The sequence below is a fragment of the Pogoniulus pusillus genome, chromosome Z (assembly GCF_015220805.1).
Source record: "Pogoniulus pusillus isolate bPogPus1 chromosome Z, bPogPus1.pri, whole genome shotgun sequence".
In the NCBI taxonomy this organism is placed as follows: Eukaryota; Metazoa; Chordata; class Aves; order Piciformes; family Lybiidae; genus Pogoniulus; species Pogoniulus pusillus.
The window spans coordinates 85,805,749-85,821,728 of record NC_087309.1 but is presented as its reverse complement, the minus strand read 5'-3'; the positions used below and the strand labels follow the sequence as shown (position 1 = coordinate 85,821,728).

At 37.1% G+C, this 15,980-nt stretch overlaps 1 protein-coding gene across 1 annotated transcript in view; it reads left to right on the top strand.

Moving 5' to 3' along the window:
- Window positions 1–15,980, top strand: part of MEGF10 (multiple EGF like domains 10) — a 128,891-nt gene that overhangs the window by 88,507 nt on the left and 24,404 nt on the right. Inside the window, exons 12-14 of the mRNA XM_064176489.1 lie at window positions 1,734–1,897; window positions 4,972–5,074; window positions 14,848–14,994. Of these exons, the coding sequence (XP_064032559.1) occupies window positions 1,734–1,897; window positions 4,972–5,074; window positions 14,848–14,994 (414 nt within the window). The remainder of the gene's footprint in view (window positions 1–1,733; window positions 1,898–4,971; window positions 5,075–14,847; window positions 14,995–15,980) is intronic.

The following is a 15,980-nucleotide window of genomic DNA, read 5'->3' as shown; positions in this document are numbered from 1 at the left end:
TATAAGCAAGAAGATTGCTGAATTCTCCAGCAGTAGTGCAAATGAACTCGTATTTCTCAACCCTTTAGTCTGGCTCTCTCTACCCAACAGTAGTTTTGATGGTTGGTGCACTACTTCCACCAGGACTTCTGTGTACCTGCCTGCCTCTTCCTTCTCATATCTCTTCACCTCACAGTAACACCTGTCATCGTCTGGACCAAAGATATCTCAGACATCCTCCAGCACAGGTTTTGCAGAGACTTTTTCCCTGTGGGCCCACATGGTGTTCCTGTTCAACTCAAAACATGCTGTTAAATTCCACTTACAGACCTGCTTCTGTAATGTACCTCTTTTCCCAGCTGTGATGTGAGACTGCTGAGATGAGAGGGGCAGGCTGTCTGTTTGCTCCCAAGCAAATCATATGCCCAGCTTACACTGTAGATCTGCCTGTCTAAAAATACTTTTCTATAAACAGATGGAGTATTTTCAAGGGTACAGGAAAAATATTAGAGTTACCTAGACAAATACTGAAGAAATTTGCCAGTGACTGACACAATTAAATTGGTCACCTAGCAAATGAGTTTCCCAAGACAGCAGATCTGATTTAACTCTGTTAAATTAGCTGAAGAGCTACTGCTAAGTAGCTAGTTGTGAGGAAAAAACTATTCCATACATAGTCCTATCTTCTTGTGCATCATGCAGTTTTAGTCATACTATGATGAAAAAGAGATGCAAATAGTGAAATTAAGCTAAATTAAATTAAATGCAGATATGTGTCATGTAAGTGAAGAAAATTTGTAAGTCCTGGAAAGACCCTTCAGAGAAAGGACCTTAGTGTTCTAGCTAGTAGAGTGTATTTTTTTTTTCCAGAAATGACCCCTAAATTCAAAGCTGTCAGTCGAAGGCACGAGGCAGCTTTGTTTCGATACGCATGTTTTGCATAGTCTATTGATTAGGCTCACTGCAGAGTCATTTTCCCCTTCACTTACTGTAAACAAGGTACAGAATTAGAAACTTGGCTTGTGTCACTGCTGATGATAACATATGACTGGATCACGCCATTTCTTGTATTGAATAGATGATAACATTTTAAAATCTATTTGCATTTCTGTCTATCCTGTGTACCGTCTGCAAAGCTCTTCTATCAGGCATAGTTAGTAAAGAATACTGCATTTCAGAACCATTTTCCATTACATTTTTTTTTTTTGTTTATTTGGGGTTTTTTTGTTTGTTTGTTTTGGTTTTTTTTTTTTTTCTTTTTAAGTGCAGAAAGATAAATGATCTTCTGTATATTCTTGGACAAATTGAACATATGCACTACATTTTTTTTCCCCTGTATTGACCACTGGTTGAAGAATTATGAAAGCAGCAGCTTAAGTCTAGGGAAAGTATTCAAAATGAATTTTTTTTTCAGGCTATGCCTTCTTTATAACTTTGAGTATAGTTCAGTGCTACTTAGTGAAATTTCAAGGTGTCTCTGTTTTCATTTCAGGTCTCACATCAATTGCTTTTGTATGTTGGCACCCATCTGCAAATGTATGCTGTGCACAGATGTTGCAAGGTGCCCTTGAGCACCTTTGTTCAAATGTGGACAAGTCCACAGCTGAAAGTGCTGATGCTAGCCTGTAGTTAATGTTACCCCAGTATTATGCATCTCTGAGAGATGGCACATGGTAGGCAGAGGGAAACATGCCCTCAGAGAGGAGTGGGAGAAAAGTTGATTAATGTGTCACTTTAATTCTTATTTTTGGCAGGTTGGCACGGTGTAGATTGCTCAATAAATTGCCCCAGTGGTACCTGGGGACTCGGCTGTAACTTAACTTGCCAGTGCCTTAATGGAGGGGCTTGCAATGCACTGGATGGAACCTGTACCTGTGCCCCGGGCTGGAGAGGAGAAAAATGTGAACTTCCTTGCCAGGTAGTTTAATAATTTAATTGAATTTTGCACTGTAGCTTAATACTGAGCAGGGGGACACTTCTGTCATTCTTCTGACTTCATGGGCATAAGTTGCTAAGAAGCACTGCACATGGTATCTCATATACAACTTGGTCCAAGATCAGGGACAGGCACTGACATTTCTTTTAGAAGAAATCAAGGGACTCTACTGTGCAGCATGCCAAGGGACACAAAAAATGACTAAACAAAGTGAAGATGCACAGATGAACAATTTTTCTGCTTTCACACTTTAATACTGGACATCACAAATTTCACGAGCTCCTTCAGAATTTGCTGGAAAACCAACTCCCCAAATTTATCCCTATCAGCGTCAAGTGCTATCCAAATTGCTTGTTAAACTCAAGTAAAAAAAGATGAGAGAAAAAATGCACCAAAAATATATTCCACATGAAACAATGTGATATTAAGTAAATTAGCTTATTTTGGTGGTACAGTATGAATGAAGAGGTTTTGTTCTTTCTCAGGCACAAGAAGGCCCTCTTACTGCCCAGTCTTAGGACACACCATTGCCTTTATATTGAGGCTTTGATTTCTACTGTCTCCAAGATTTTGAGAAGTACAAAATGGGAAATCACTGAGTTGACAAAGGCACACTGCTTATCAGTTCTATCTCACGTTGTAATGTGTAGTTTGAGGCAGCAATAAAAAGACACAATTTTGATATTTTTAGGAATGGTAATATTAAAACCAAACTCATTTTGTCATATAACTGTTTGGTTTCAATTACATTTTATGCACAAAAATCTAAACACTTTATGAAAAATGATTTTTTTTCTGGAGTTCTTATTTGCCAGTGGTGGACTTCATTTTTTCTGGGAAATTGTAAACAAACATCATTTTAAAAATAAACTTCTGTCTGTTCTTCATTTCCTCTCCAAGGTTCACTTTTGCAATGCTATCTGCATAGCTAGTTCCTGGTTTAATATAACTGTAAAGGAATCGCCTGAACTAAACATAAACATTGTAAATATCCCTCCCATTTCATATTCAGGCTTCTGTCAGTTGGAAGTAGCTCTACTGAGCAGTAAAATGAGAGTAGCTGAGCAGCAAAATGAGAGTAGCTGAACTACAACATAATACATTCTTTGAATGAAAATCGTCTGCTGTGTCTTTCAGAGTACTCAGAAGTTATTTGTAGGTGTGGGATTTTTTTTGTTTGTGACTGATAGGCATAAACTGACACAGTGAGTAAAGTGGCAAACAAATTCTCAGATATTCTGGAGCGCTCACTACGGAGTGCCATCTGTGCACAGTTATTCAGTGTTTCCATCAATGCATCTGCATCAGAAGACTCATTTTTCTTTTTTCTGAAGTAGCTTTGTTTATCATTTAGTGCCTGATTCTGAAGGATGATGAAATCTCCCAAGCTCCATTAGCTCTTCCAAAAGTGGCTTATTAAAAGAGATAGGTTTTATTTCATGGCATTTGCTTCACTGTTCCTGATTTTGCAAAATAATGCTTAAACACATTTCTGTATAATATAATTTAGTATACTTCTGCTCATTGTCTTACTCTCTGTCTCTGTGTCAAATGATGTAATATGCATTCACATACTTGAAATGCACATTCTGTCTCAAAATGCCAGAGCAGGAAAACAGACAGAAAACCAGTTCAAATGTGCCCAGTGCTGTCTGAAAAAGACTCTGTCACTTAAGCAGAGAGTTTATTTAAATTAATGTATTACAATTTCTTCCAATAACTTCAGAAAATTAATGTCACTGCCCACATTGTTACTTAGGATTTCACTGACATTTGGACTTCAGTACAGATAAATATCAGGATGAAAACACAATGTTTCAACAAGATATTTGAGGATTTTCTTTCTTTTCAAATCAGATTTGGAAAGAAAAGCAAAGGAAATACTTTTTTTTTTCAATGTATAGAAAAAAGTATTGTTGAGATGAGCAAAAGATGCTTACACGCAAGTAATGTAAAATTTTCTTCTACTTTAAAGACTGGGAATTTAATAGCTAAGTCCTGTGGAACCTGGTAGAAATGTGGGCATGAAGATCAAATAATTTTCCTATAGGTTTTATTCTGATTTTTACCATGAATAATTTTTAGACTTGATTTCAAATGATGACTAGTTTTTCCCTTTTGTGCATTTATTGTGGATAACTTCAGAATCTTTACCTTTAGTTGTAACCTTCCCCCCCCCCCCCCCCCAATATGTTTTTAATTTGGTTTTTATTTTTTTCCCATAAAATAAACTTACTGTTGTACTTTGTTGTGCAAGGCAAAGAATGTGACTGCAAAAATGCAGTTCTAAAGATACTAATCTCTTCACTTTCTCAGAGCTTTGTTTTAAGGAATTAGCCCAAAATATACGTGATACCTTCTATGTCAGAAGCAGAAAAGACAAATTCAAATGTTTAAATGTGGTTCCATGACAATCAGCTGGCACATTCCATGAAAATTCTTCTGGCACAACTGCCTACACCAAGAGAGGTGTTCAGCTGGTTACTTTAATCTCTTTGATCTTAAAAAATGTTGCTAAGCCAAAAATTTAGTTTGTGTAGTGTCTCTCAGCCATTCTTTATACCATAAACTTCACATTGATGATTTTATGTAATGTTTTACTACACTTTTTCTGAAAATGTGGCTTTATGTGGTATCTTTTTTGACCAGTATGCACAAAGCTCAAGGCAGAAAGTCAACAGAACTGCTTTCCCATCAAGGATCCCTCAGATCCTGGAATACAAAATCATCTGTAAGAGAAATAGGAGTGACAGGACAAGGAAACTTTCCCTGAATCCTCTGTAGTGTAATGTGCTTTGTGTCCCTTTCTCCAGGGCATGACTCTTTTTTTTTTTCCAAAAGAACATAGTGAAAATGATGATAAAAGGATGATAAAAACATTCCAAAAGCCAGATTTTTTTTCTTTATGTAAAGAAGGCAGATTGCTGATTCAGGAGAGATCTGTGGTTGCTTTTTGAGGCGAGACTGACCAGAACTTCTTCTCTGCTAACACCCAGTTGTCATCATGAGTTTTTTGTTTGTTTGTTTGTTTTCCTTCCCCCCCTCTGTTGCCGCAGGATGGCACGTATGGTATGGATTGTGCTGAACGCTGTGACTGCAGCCATGCAGACGGTTGTCATCCCACCACGGGTTACTGTCGCTGTCTACCAGGATGGTCAGGTACAAAAAAGACTGTCATGAAAGACAATCAGTTTCCACTATGGTGGCACTTGGTCTTGCTTTTTGACTTTGTAAGTATAGGAGGAGTATGTGGAATTGTAAGGAGAAAGCCTGTTCTGAGGCTGCTGTGTTCCTCCTAGCAGATGTGGAAACTTTGTCAAACATGGGATCCACAGAACACTGGGAATAGAAGGGGAAATCTTAAAACTTGGGTGCCTTCACATTATCATTGCTTATGACAGTGGTGAATAACTGTAAATGCTCACAGTTGTGCTGGCAGCTTTGGTAAGTAAAACATCATATATTAGGAACTCAGAAAGCTTAGCTCAGGCAGCCAAAAAGAGAATAAATCATGCAGAAGCTGTGCTGCCATTTGAGTTTCTCAAGCTTTTGAAAAACAAGAAAAAGTTAAGTTTCTAAGGGTTGGACTTGATGATCTGTGAGGTCTCTTCCAACCCTGATGATACTGTGATACTGTGATATTTTCTTCAATATGAAAATTAATGCACTTTTACCGCAGTTTCTCCAGTATTTTCAGTGTGGCTTTAAGAACTATAAGTATTTAATTATTCATCAAAATTCGTGTTTGACACTGTTGTTGCACTCTTTTTTTGTGGAAAGCAGTATTTTTTGAAAACATGCTGGAGCTATGTAGAAAGGCAAACAGTCATGAAATGCTCCTTTCATCTCTGGGAGGCAGTTTTAGTTCTCACATTGTTCTAATCTCTAAGTGTTAGGAAAACTCTCGCATCTTCAATAAGGACTAATTAACATGATGAGTTTGCCCCACTCAGAGTGTTCTGAACTTTGTGTCTCACTGTGATTCTATAATGTTGCAAGGGTCAGATTTCATGTCTCCCATGTGCATGGACTCTTTCTGCTTAATAATGAGAATTCAGCATAAAAAAACACCTTAAATAAACAGGGCATGTGTTTGCTGTGGAAAAAAAAAAGGAGCAGGCTTGGTGATTTCAGATAAAGCCTCGTATTACTCACTACTCATTCAGTCATTTATAAGTTAACATTTATCCTAATTGACTTGCAATAATTTAATACTGTAATTGTGTTCTTTTTTTTGTCTGATGCTTCCAGGCATAGTAGATGGAGGTGAGAAGACAATCTGCAACAAGTCATTTTTTTGACAATTTTAGCAGATTATAAATGTGTGCTTGGAGTTTATGACTTCCTCCAGTACAGTTTTTACTTCTTTTTTTTCCAAACCTTGAATTTTTTGTTTGTTTGGTGGTGCTTTTTTTCTTCCTTTTTTTCTCCCCTCTACTTCTGTAGACCAGAGGCATTTTGGTCAAAATATATTATACTTTATGTCTGAAGTTCAGGCTGACTAATTGTAGTTAATTACAGCTGATTTTTTTTCCTACTTTTTGTTCAGATGAACATGAGTTTTATTATTAGAAAGTGGAATTTGTAGGGGTACAGATGTGGGCAGGAAGAACACCTCCTTTGGTTTGGAATAGCAAACTAATTTACTGTTTGTGTAATTTGTATATTAAGCTTATGCCATGTTCTTTGAGAAGGCCTGTCTCACTGTTGGGTATCTCCATTGTCACCCTCTTCAGCATGAAAAAGGGAAACAGGCTTCCAGAGGCAGCATTCACCTAACTGAGCCAGGAATTTCTTATGGTTATTCTCTTCTCTCAAACTGTAGTGTGACTTACCATCAGCCACTCAGATACCTCTGGGAAATTATTTCAGCAAGCCTGCAAAAATAATAAAAATCGAGTGAATGCTGAAAAAGAATAGTATTTATGAGACGTTGCCTTGTTTTCCTGTTTATTTAGTTATGTAAATGGCCTACCTGTTCTTAATCTCAGGTAGTTTCAGGTAGTTGTGTGTTCTTGGGCATACACCTTCAAAATTGTATTTAGATCTGCACAAAATATGATTTCTTAAATCAATAAAAGTATTAAGCAAAGAATACACACTTTAAAAATGTGAACATCTGTTTATCTTAGGTAACTGTGGTGTAGGCAGTTAGAGCCCTTTGCAAGTTCCAGATGTACTGCTCAAAATATTTCTTGTGAGTTTTCTAAAGTGGAGATAGATCATGGGAGACCAAAAGTATGTTAATGAATGAAGCTGGGTTAAAACAGGTAGTTTTGAAAGGCCATACTAAAATTCTATCAACTTTTTAAAACAGGTTACAAAAATTACCTATCCAGTGTTTATCCTGGGATGTGACAAAGGCTTCAAGCATCATGCAAACTTTGACTGTGTAAGAAATCAGATAGTGAAATGGAGACAGTATTTTTGCTTTCAGTGAAATCTCTTTTGTCTTCATATTTAGAAAGGAAAAAGACTTTACTAGAAAGAGACTTCACATATGATTATAGGTAAAACTCAGTATCTGTCCCTGGATGGCATTTACATAACAGTGTGTGTAACAGACTAGTTTCAACATGTTGGTGATGTCTAGACACATGGTATGACATAAACAGCATAGTTTGCTTTATACTTGGTGTCTGGAAAAGTCCTCTCTGCACTTCACATGTCAGACCAATAATCTTGAGGAATCTGGTCTTTGTGTAGATACTTATATTTAGAATGATTTAAAAAAAAAGAGGAGAGAGTACTTTAGAAACAGGTTCTCAGATATCTGTACTGTAATGTTACATTGAGAAATAGGATTAAGAAGGGAGATTGTGTACGTATTTGCATGCCTAGTAGGTGGAGAAGCAGATGGAGAATTTGTGAAAATACAAGAAGGTACTAAAATGCAACAAGATTTTTTTTTCCCATTAGATTTGTTTAAGTAACCATCAGACTTACTATTTTTTTTTTTAAGGTTAGTTAATATTACCCACAAAACCAGCAACAATAACAATGACAACAAAAGCTATAATAAGAAACTGATTTTGGATCAGGCTAAGGCTTATCTAATGCAACCGAAAGACTTAGCTGTTTAAAAACAATTGGAAAGGGAGGGTTAAAAAAAAAAGTGCTTTGGAGAAGCTTAGCAATGTTAACATTGGAATATTTTTTTATTTTTCATCAGTAATAAACTGATGAATCCAAGGTGATCTTCCCTCACATGTTTTGATGCCACCAAAATAATACAAAGTTTCTGAATAGATATTTTAAATGTAATGCTTTTCTTAGCCCTGTCAACAGAGCTGATACCCATACTATCCTCAAGGAATTTAATCAGAAGGAATAGTTTATAGAACTGTACAGAAATAAACAAAAAGTGTAGCATTTCTCTCTTGTTGGATGCTTAGTTGTACCACAGCAGTAAGGAACAGGAAATATGCTTCATGGGGAGGAGGAACTCACTGGCCTGGTACATCACATGCTCCATCAGGTAGTGTGGGAGCACCGTGCTGCTGAAGTGGGCACAAATGATGCTATTTTGTACCAAAGTGCAGAGCAACTAACATATTACCCTTAAGTCTCAAGATATAGCTGCAGCTGACAAATGGGATCAACAGTAAAATGCTATATGGTTTAGGGCTTTTAAGTATTTGTTTTCTTTATCTTTGAGCATGCCAAATGTGTTATCTTCTGCCTCTTAGGCCCTAAGTATGAATGAAAGTGGAAGTTCAGTTACTGACACTGTATTGTCATGACCTGTTGTAAAAGTCAAGAAATAATTAAAATTAGATTTAATTAGGTTCTGATTTAATTTAGGGTTTGTTGTTGTTGTTGTTCTGTGTTTTTTGGTTGTTGTGTGTGTGGTGTTTGTTTTGTTTTAATTTAGGCTCTTTTATCTAGAAGGATACTTAGATTTTTCACTCTAAACAAAGGTGACTTCATTTATAGGACTCCAGTTAGAAATTCTACCCTTTCGGTAATCTACACCAAGTAACTATGCAGCTCATTATGCAGTAATTCACTTACAGCACCTTAAATCTGCTTAGAAAAGCAAGAGTTAAGAGTGATGTTTTTTTTTTCCTGGCAATCTGACCATTCCATCACGTTCCAGGAGCCACATGACAGGATGGCACAAAAGCCAAACATCCACCCACACAGAGGATGACATCTGCCCCAAATGCTCTCGTCCTTTGACATTTTCACTGTGTCTTACAAATAACTTTTCTTCATTTTGAGGGAGTGTTGTAGACAGTGGAATAAAGTAAGAAACATTAAAATAGGCAGCATAATAAAGATGCAGAAAATGTAGTGGTAATTAATTCCTCTAATAATTTATGCAAAACTTACTATTAAGTTAACTTAATTAAAAAGCCACCCACTTGGCTTCTCTCAATGACCATAATCCAGAAAGCACCGAGGTAACTTAATTTCATCCCTGAATGTTACTTGTTTGGCAAGCAGCTGTCAAAATACATTTTTTTACAGAATAGCCTAAAAAATTAGAGAGTTCCTACTTAATCAAACTGAGAACTTTGCAATAAAGCAAAAAATGGCAAAGATTTTTCTCTGCAGGTAGATTGTTTCTGTATTACAGTAATGTGAGTGTTACTGATAACAGTGCTGTTGTGCTCTCTTGGGCGCAGTTCTGCCGTCTCTGTTTGTGAAGAAGCACTGTGTCATACTGATAGGATGTTTGTTATTTTAAAATCAGTGTAAAGGTTAGGTAGTGTGAGAGATTATGAAAAACTGCTAGTCTGCTGTCTGTACCAAAACAATAGCATTGGTTTATGGAAAAGACAGATGCAGTAATGTCACCCTACATTTTAACCAGCATTAATCCCTATGCTACAGCATATAGGGTATTGGTGACTTTCTGCTCTGCTGGACACCTGCTGTCACAAGTCATATTGCCCATCACCAGATGTGTTGTTTCTGTGAGGAAGTTCTGCGTCTTTCCATGTGCTCCTGACAGTATTTCCAAGAAGCACATTTGTTGCTGGATTGTAACAGGGAGGGCTGTCATCTGACACCCACCTCACTCATGGAAATAACCAGGTCCCCTGGGAAGCACAGACCACAGCTCTCCCTTGCTCCTTAGATTTTGAAGCATGGACATTTCCCCCCCTTATACAGAAACAAAAAAACCCATGAAGGACTACTGTTATGGGTCTTCCTCCCCTCAAGACTGAGAGATTGGCTGCTGCTGGAACAGTGTGCATGGTATTGGAACCCTGGCATACCCATGCCAGGAGACCCTTGCAAGACATAGGTTTCCTTCCATCTGATTTGCCCATAGTTCCTGAAGAACAAGGTCCCATTGTGGTGACTATTCAGTGTGCCACAAAATCAAATCATAAGTTGGCACTATGCCATATAAATGGTATGTTTAATTTCTAAGCTGTGGAAGACAAATTCTTCAGGAAGAGGCTTGGCCCACCTTTTCTCTGGACTTCAGTATGTCCATTTCTCTATTGCCTATGCATTCTGGTAGGGTTTATGTGGAAGAAATACCCCTCTTTCTAGAAGAAGAACAGCTTTAAAAGAATAGATTAAATAAATTGATTTTCTATGTATCAAGAAGGGAAAAAAATGATAAGTATTGTATTGTGGTGGGTGGAAGAAGAGTACCACTGTAGTGGATGGCAGTATGTAGAAACAGTATGGCCTTCAGAAAGATATCAAGGATATCTCAAAAGTGTTTCTTTCACTAAAATTTTTAAATCCTGATTTTTGGTTTCAAACTCTAATGCAGCACTGCTTTTGTTGACAAGCCTTTTAAGCTGGCTTCCTAGCAAAACTTGTGTGTGCAAACTGTCCTATTGCTTCACTCAAGAAACAGCAGACTGAAATTCCTCAGAAAAAAAATTATTTTGAGACACCTTTATTTAGTGCTCTGGCTGTCTTCAGCTAGGGAGCAAGGTAGTTCTTTTCCCTTAAAGATTATGAGGGTACTTCTAAATGTTGCCCAGAAAGTTTTTCTCTAGTGCCATTTCTCCCCTTTCTTGGAGGTTCTTACCCCTCATTTGACATAGTAGGGCAGCACTTCTTACCAAGAATAGGCTTTCTTGAACAAAAGTGATCTAATGTTTATTTCTCTCACATACAAGGGATGAGATCTTAGACTATAATGGAAATGAATCATTAACTTTAATGATGCCCAGGTTTTGGCAAGTTTTGATGTCTTGATCCTCTTGTTCAGGATGTTGTATATCCAATTCAGCTCTGACATATGGGAAGTACATCCATGTACAAATAAAGTTTTAATTCTCAGAGACTATATTGAAAAATGTTCTGAAGGTAAATAGTACAGCAAATACATATTCTTTATGGGAGGGGGGAGGGGGGAAGGTTTGGATAAATTGTTACCGGGCTAATGGAAACATAATAATCAGGAAAATAACACTTGGTTCAGTAATACATTTGACTAGGAAGATCATAAAGAAGAATTGGTAGATGTTTTAAAACAAATACGCTCTGTCGATCTGGCTTGGACAGATCATTAGATTTCAACTTCAAAATAGGAGTACGCAAACACTTTGGTAGCATGGGCAGAAACACTGGCATCCCTAAATAATTATTTTCTTCATTCATGCAATTATGAATGCTAGGAGAATGCTGATTTAGATGTGAGGCTCCCAGAATAAAGCAGTAGGCATTAAATGCACGAGCATTTCTTCAGAGCAGCTTAGCTGAAGTTTATCATGACCATTCAGCTATTGCCTAGCAACTTGTGAAGGCCATCAAAGAGCTCTTTGTCCACAGCTCTAGCAAAAACATTTCCTCACAGATATTCTTATCAGTATCAAAATCAACATGAAAGCTTACAAACCCCCTGACTTTATTGCACAAGAGCATAATACTTTCTTGAAACTGTGACAATCATAAGCTAGTGCACTGTTGATACCGTTGCTGTAAAAGCTGCATCTAATCTTGCTGTTCAAGTTCTGTTTAAAATGTTTCTTTTTTGCTCTCTACTCTCTAGATTATCTCTAACAGCATAGCTTTCTTTGCTGAAAGTTCACAGAAAACATGTCTGGGAAATTGGTTTTGTTTTGGGATTGTTTTTTGTGTGTGTTTGGGTTTTGTTTGTTTTGTTTTGATTTTTTAAAATTCTTACTCTTTTTAATATATATAACACATTCTTTCTCAAAAAGACATTTGCTTTTTTTATAGCTATAAGATGTGAAGCTCAGCTTCTCATTTTTAAATGAGAAGTCTTGTGAATGAATTTACCTGAAAAAACAGTGAGTAAGTAGAATTTAAAACTACAAGTAGAGAGGTGGTAAATCATTAAATGGATTAGAATTTCTTCTTTGCTAGGTTCATTCATGACACACACAGAGGAGTGAAATTGATTTTGCTTATGATGAACAGTGAATACAATAAAATTATTTTCATAGTGAAACAGGAGTAATATTCACCACTCCTTTAGTATGTTTTATTGACATGATTATTATTCAATGATATTTAGGGGGTAACTGTTCCTTTGCTAAATAAAGGGATATTACTCTTCACCTTCTAAGGGGTAAAAATGGGAAAGACAAATTAATTTTCCAGTCTTCCTAATGGATAATTTTCCCTGATGTACACTGAAGGAAATTTTTCCTTTTTCATTTAAAAGGTAGTTTTTGGGTCTTTTAAGTATCGTGGGTCTATACAGCATGGACCCATTGTCTTTTCTATCCCAGTGCACCCAGTATCACCCTTTGACACCATGCTGTCATAAAGCATCCTCTGTGCATAGATAAAGACGATATAATTGAGCCTAGTGTTATTGTATGTCACTGGTCTACATAATCTCAGATAATGCACTCTGTAACTCTTGGAAACTGCTGACTTGTTAATAGTGACCATTGTATACCGAGCACCACTGAAATCTGTTAAGATTCTGTGAAAAATATCTTTTCTCTAGCAGGGCTCACTGAGCAAAGCTATGTGTGATATGACAGATAACACCCAGGTGAACAGAATGCTAGGCTCAATTCTTAAATGCTCTGCATGTGTCAGCCTGTGTTTTCTTTCACATTTATTAACTCAAGTTCTCAAATCTGGGAGCCTCGAGCAAAACAACCTTAAGTTTATCTGAAAAAAAAGTGGTCTTGTTTCTAAAACAATTGCTCTGATATCATCCTTCTTATGGGCATCAGCATCTCTATAAATCAAATAACTCTATTTACACACAAATCAGGAGTTCATGAAAAACTTGACCCAAGCTACTGAGAAGAAACTCTACACTGCCTCTCAAATACAGATGAAAATAAGAGAATGACATTTCCTATGCAAGCAAAACCAAAACATTTTAAAAGCCTTTCATTTTTTGACAACAGCTTTGGTTTAGGTCAGTATTAACCAATAACCATTGTACAGTTAGGGCTTTTAGGTGGGCTGTATACTATCTGCTGATGGTTAGTGTCTGGATTCTAAAAGACAAGTGTTTTCTCTCTTGCAGTCTGTTGAGCCACATACTTGATTACTCAATCTGTTGCTTGTCCTGCAGAGAAACAACTTGAGAGTCTAGAGTTTCACCTTTCCTCTAATTAAAGAGCTAGTCTTTGGATATAGATAGTTTTACATGGCACATGCTGTGAGGAGTGAGGAACTGTCTCTGAGTGTGATCTAGCAGTAAACAGTATAATTATCTTGCAGTATTGTTACAAAACAAACATTTTGTTCTTCAAAGTTAAAAGACTTTTTTCTTCAAAGGTAAAGGATTTTTTTCTTGTCCCATGTGAAATTACTTTGCCATTTTAGGGCTCTGGCAGCCAGTGAACCTGTGGCATATTTATGGAAAATACTTACAAAGAAAGACATGCTTGTGGTCGGCTTCAGTCCACTGTGCCCTGAGCGAAGGGCTTCATTCAGTAGAGGCAGTGCAATAATACTTAATTGTTAATGCAAAGTACTGCAGACACAATATGGTCTGAGTTCCACAGTGGTGCCTGCTGCTGGCATTTAACATGCAGTGTGCTTTGGAAAAGCAGATAGTGGAAAAAAGAAACAAAAAACAAAAAACAAAAAAGGAAAGTTATATTTAACGGTGCCACACTGCAATATCCCATGGTTGGATGATAATAATAATGGTTTGTACTATGATTTATTTATAGAGTATCAGACTGTGGCTGTTTTATAGTCAATTTTATGCCAAAAATGTTTAGACAAAGCACTGGCTGATCAGCATCTTTAACACTGTGGCAGCTAAGCATTTTGGAATGCTCACGTGGTGTGTTTGGAAACCCTTTGTGTGTGCTACATTTTTTCCATTGGGTATGAGGCTGAGCAGTAATCAGCTCACCACTAATTAGAAATCATTCTGTGTCCACACAAAATAATGTCAGAGCCTAAGAATTTTTACATTCAGAAGGAAAACTTTCTTCATGCATTTCCCTAAGACAAAATTTTGAAATAAATCTTTGCTGTTTCAAAGCAGCCATTAATGAGGAAACAAAAGAGATTATTTTGCTGCATTTTGATTACTTTCTACTTCTGATTCTCTTTATTGATAGCAGTGGTAAAAATGAAAAGATTAAAAAGACCCTTTAAATTTTTGTATGTGTTAATGTCTTGGAGAATTACAGAACTCTGTATGTACTATTGAGTGGTTTCCTTCACCTTTGTAGATATTAAAGTAGACAGGAAGTCTGGAGGTAGTATCCCACAGAACTCTTACATTCTGTGTAGAACATAAGTGCTTTCCTGTTACAGAACTCAGAATCAGCTTTTATGTACAAAACTGAAATAAGAGAGCAAGCTGCCGTTCTGGTGGAAGACAGGAACAGAGGTTCAAGTTTACCTTGTTTTATTATTTTTTAATGATAGTGGTATTTTCATAAACAGTTTTGTCAGCTGTGTTTTAAAAGTGGGTCCTCTGAGGACCAGATGTTTAAATTAATTACACATAGAAGTTCTTTACAACAGGTGTCAGTTTTGTTTATTTATGGTTGCAGGCATTCACTGTGACAGTGTGTGTGCTGAGGGACAGTGGGGTCCAAATTGCTCGTTGTCTTGTTACTGCAAAAATGGAGCATCCTGCTCTCCAGATGATGGAATCTGTGAGTGTGCACCAGGATACAGAGGCACCACTTGTCAGAGAAGTAAGGACAAGATAAATGCTTTGAACTATCTTTCTTTATGTCTTATTTGTGATACATAAAATTTAATACTATAATGCTTTGTTAATTGTAGTATGAAGTACTATGAAACACTCCTCGACTGGATATTTGGTCAAAATGTGTGAACAGACAGAACAAAGTGTTACTTTGAATTAACAGATGCTTCCACCTAGTAGTACTCTTCTTTTATTCACTGTCTATGCCATAACATCATTGTGCACGTAACTTTCAAAGAAATTAATTGAGTAGGAGATTTCCATTCTAAAGGCAAGTATTCCCCAAACGTGATTGATGAATATTAATCTTTTCATACCCGGGTTGGTAGGTAAATAAAAAACGTGTGTGAGTTTCAGAAGTCAGAGATGTTATCTTCCAGATGAATCTAGCAGGAATCATTGACTTTTTTTCTCCCCCCCCCCCCCCCCCCCCCACTTATTTTGAAGCAGCAAGGAATGGCCAGTGGCATCAGGACTCACACTAAAGTAGAGGATATCACAGATAGAGTTGCATTTGGAAAGCTTGTCTCCTTAATATTTAAACGGTACAGGAACAGAGATACAGGTGAACTGAGGCAAATCACACAAGAAATAGGGAGGCAAAACCAAAAGACTATGTGAAGTATCTGCCCTCCCAAGAAGATTGTCACAGTTTGCCAGAAGTCTAACTGTCTTCAGTTTGAACTATGGAAGGTGTGTGGGGAAGTGTTCAGAGAAGACAAATGTGAATCCTCTGCACTTGGAGGGTAGCTCTATTTTGTTGAGGTCTCCCAAAAACAGTCGAGAAGCATGTGAAGTAAGGCCATAGTGAGACGCTGGTGGGTCCTCCAGAAAAAATACTTTGAAGGCAGGAGACAATATGAAATGGTTGCTAGAACATAGAAAGAGAACCAGAGCAGGATGAAGTCCTAACAGCTCAGGAATGGCAAGTTTTCAAGCTGAAGAGCGTGATTGCCTGGGGCACCACTAAAT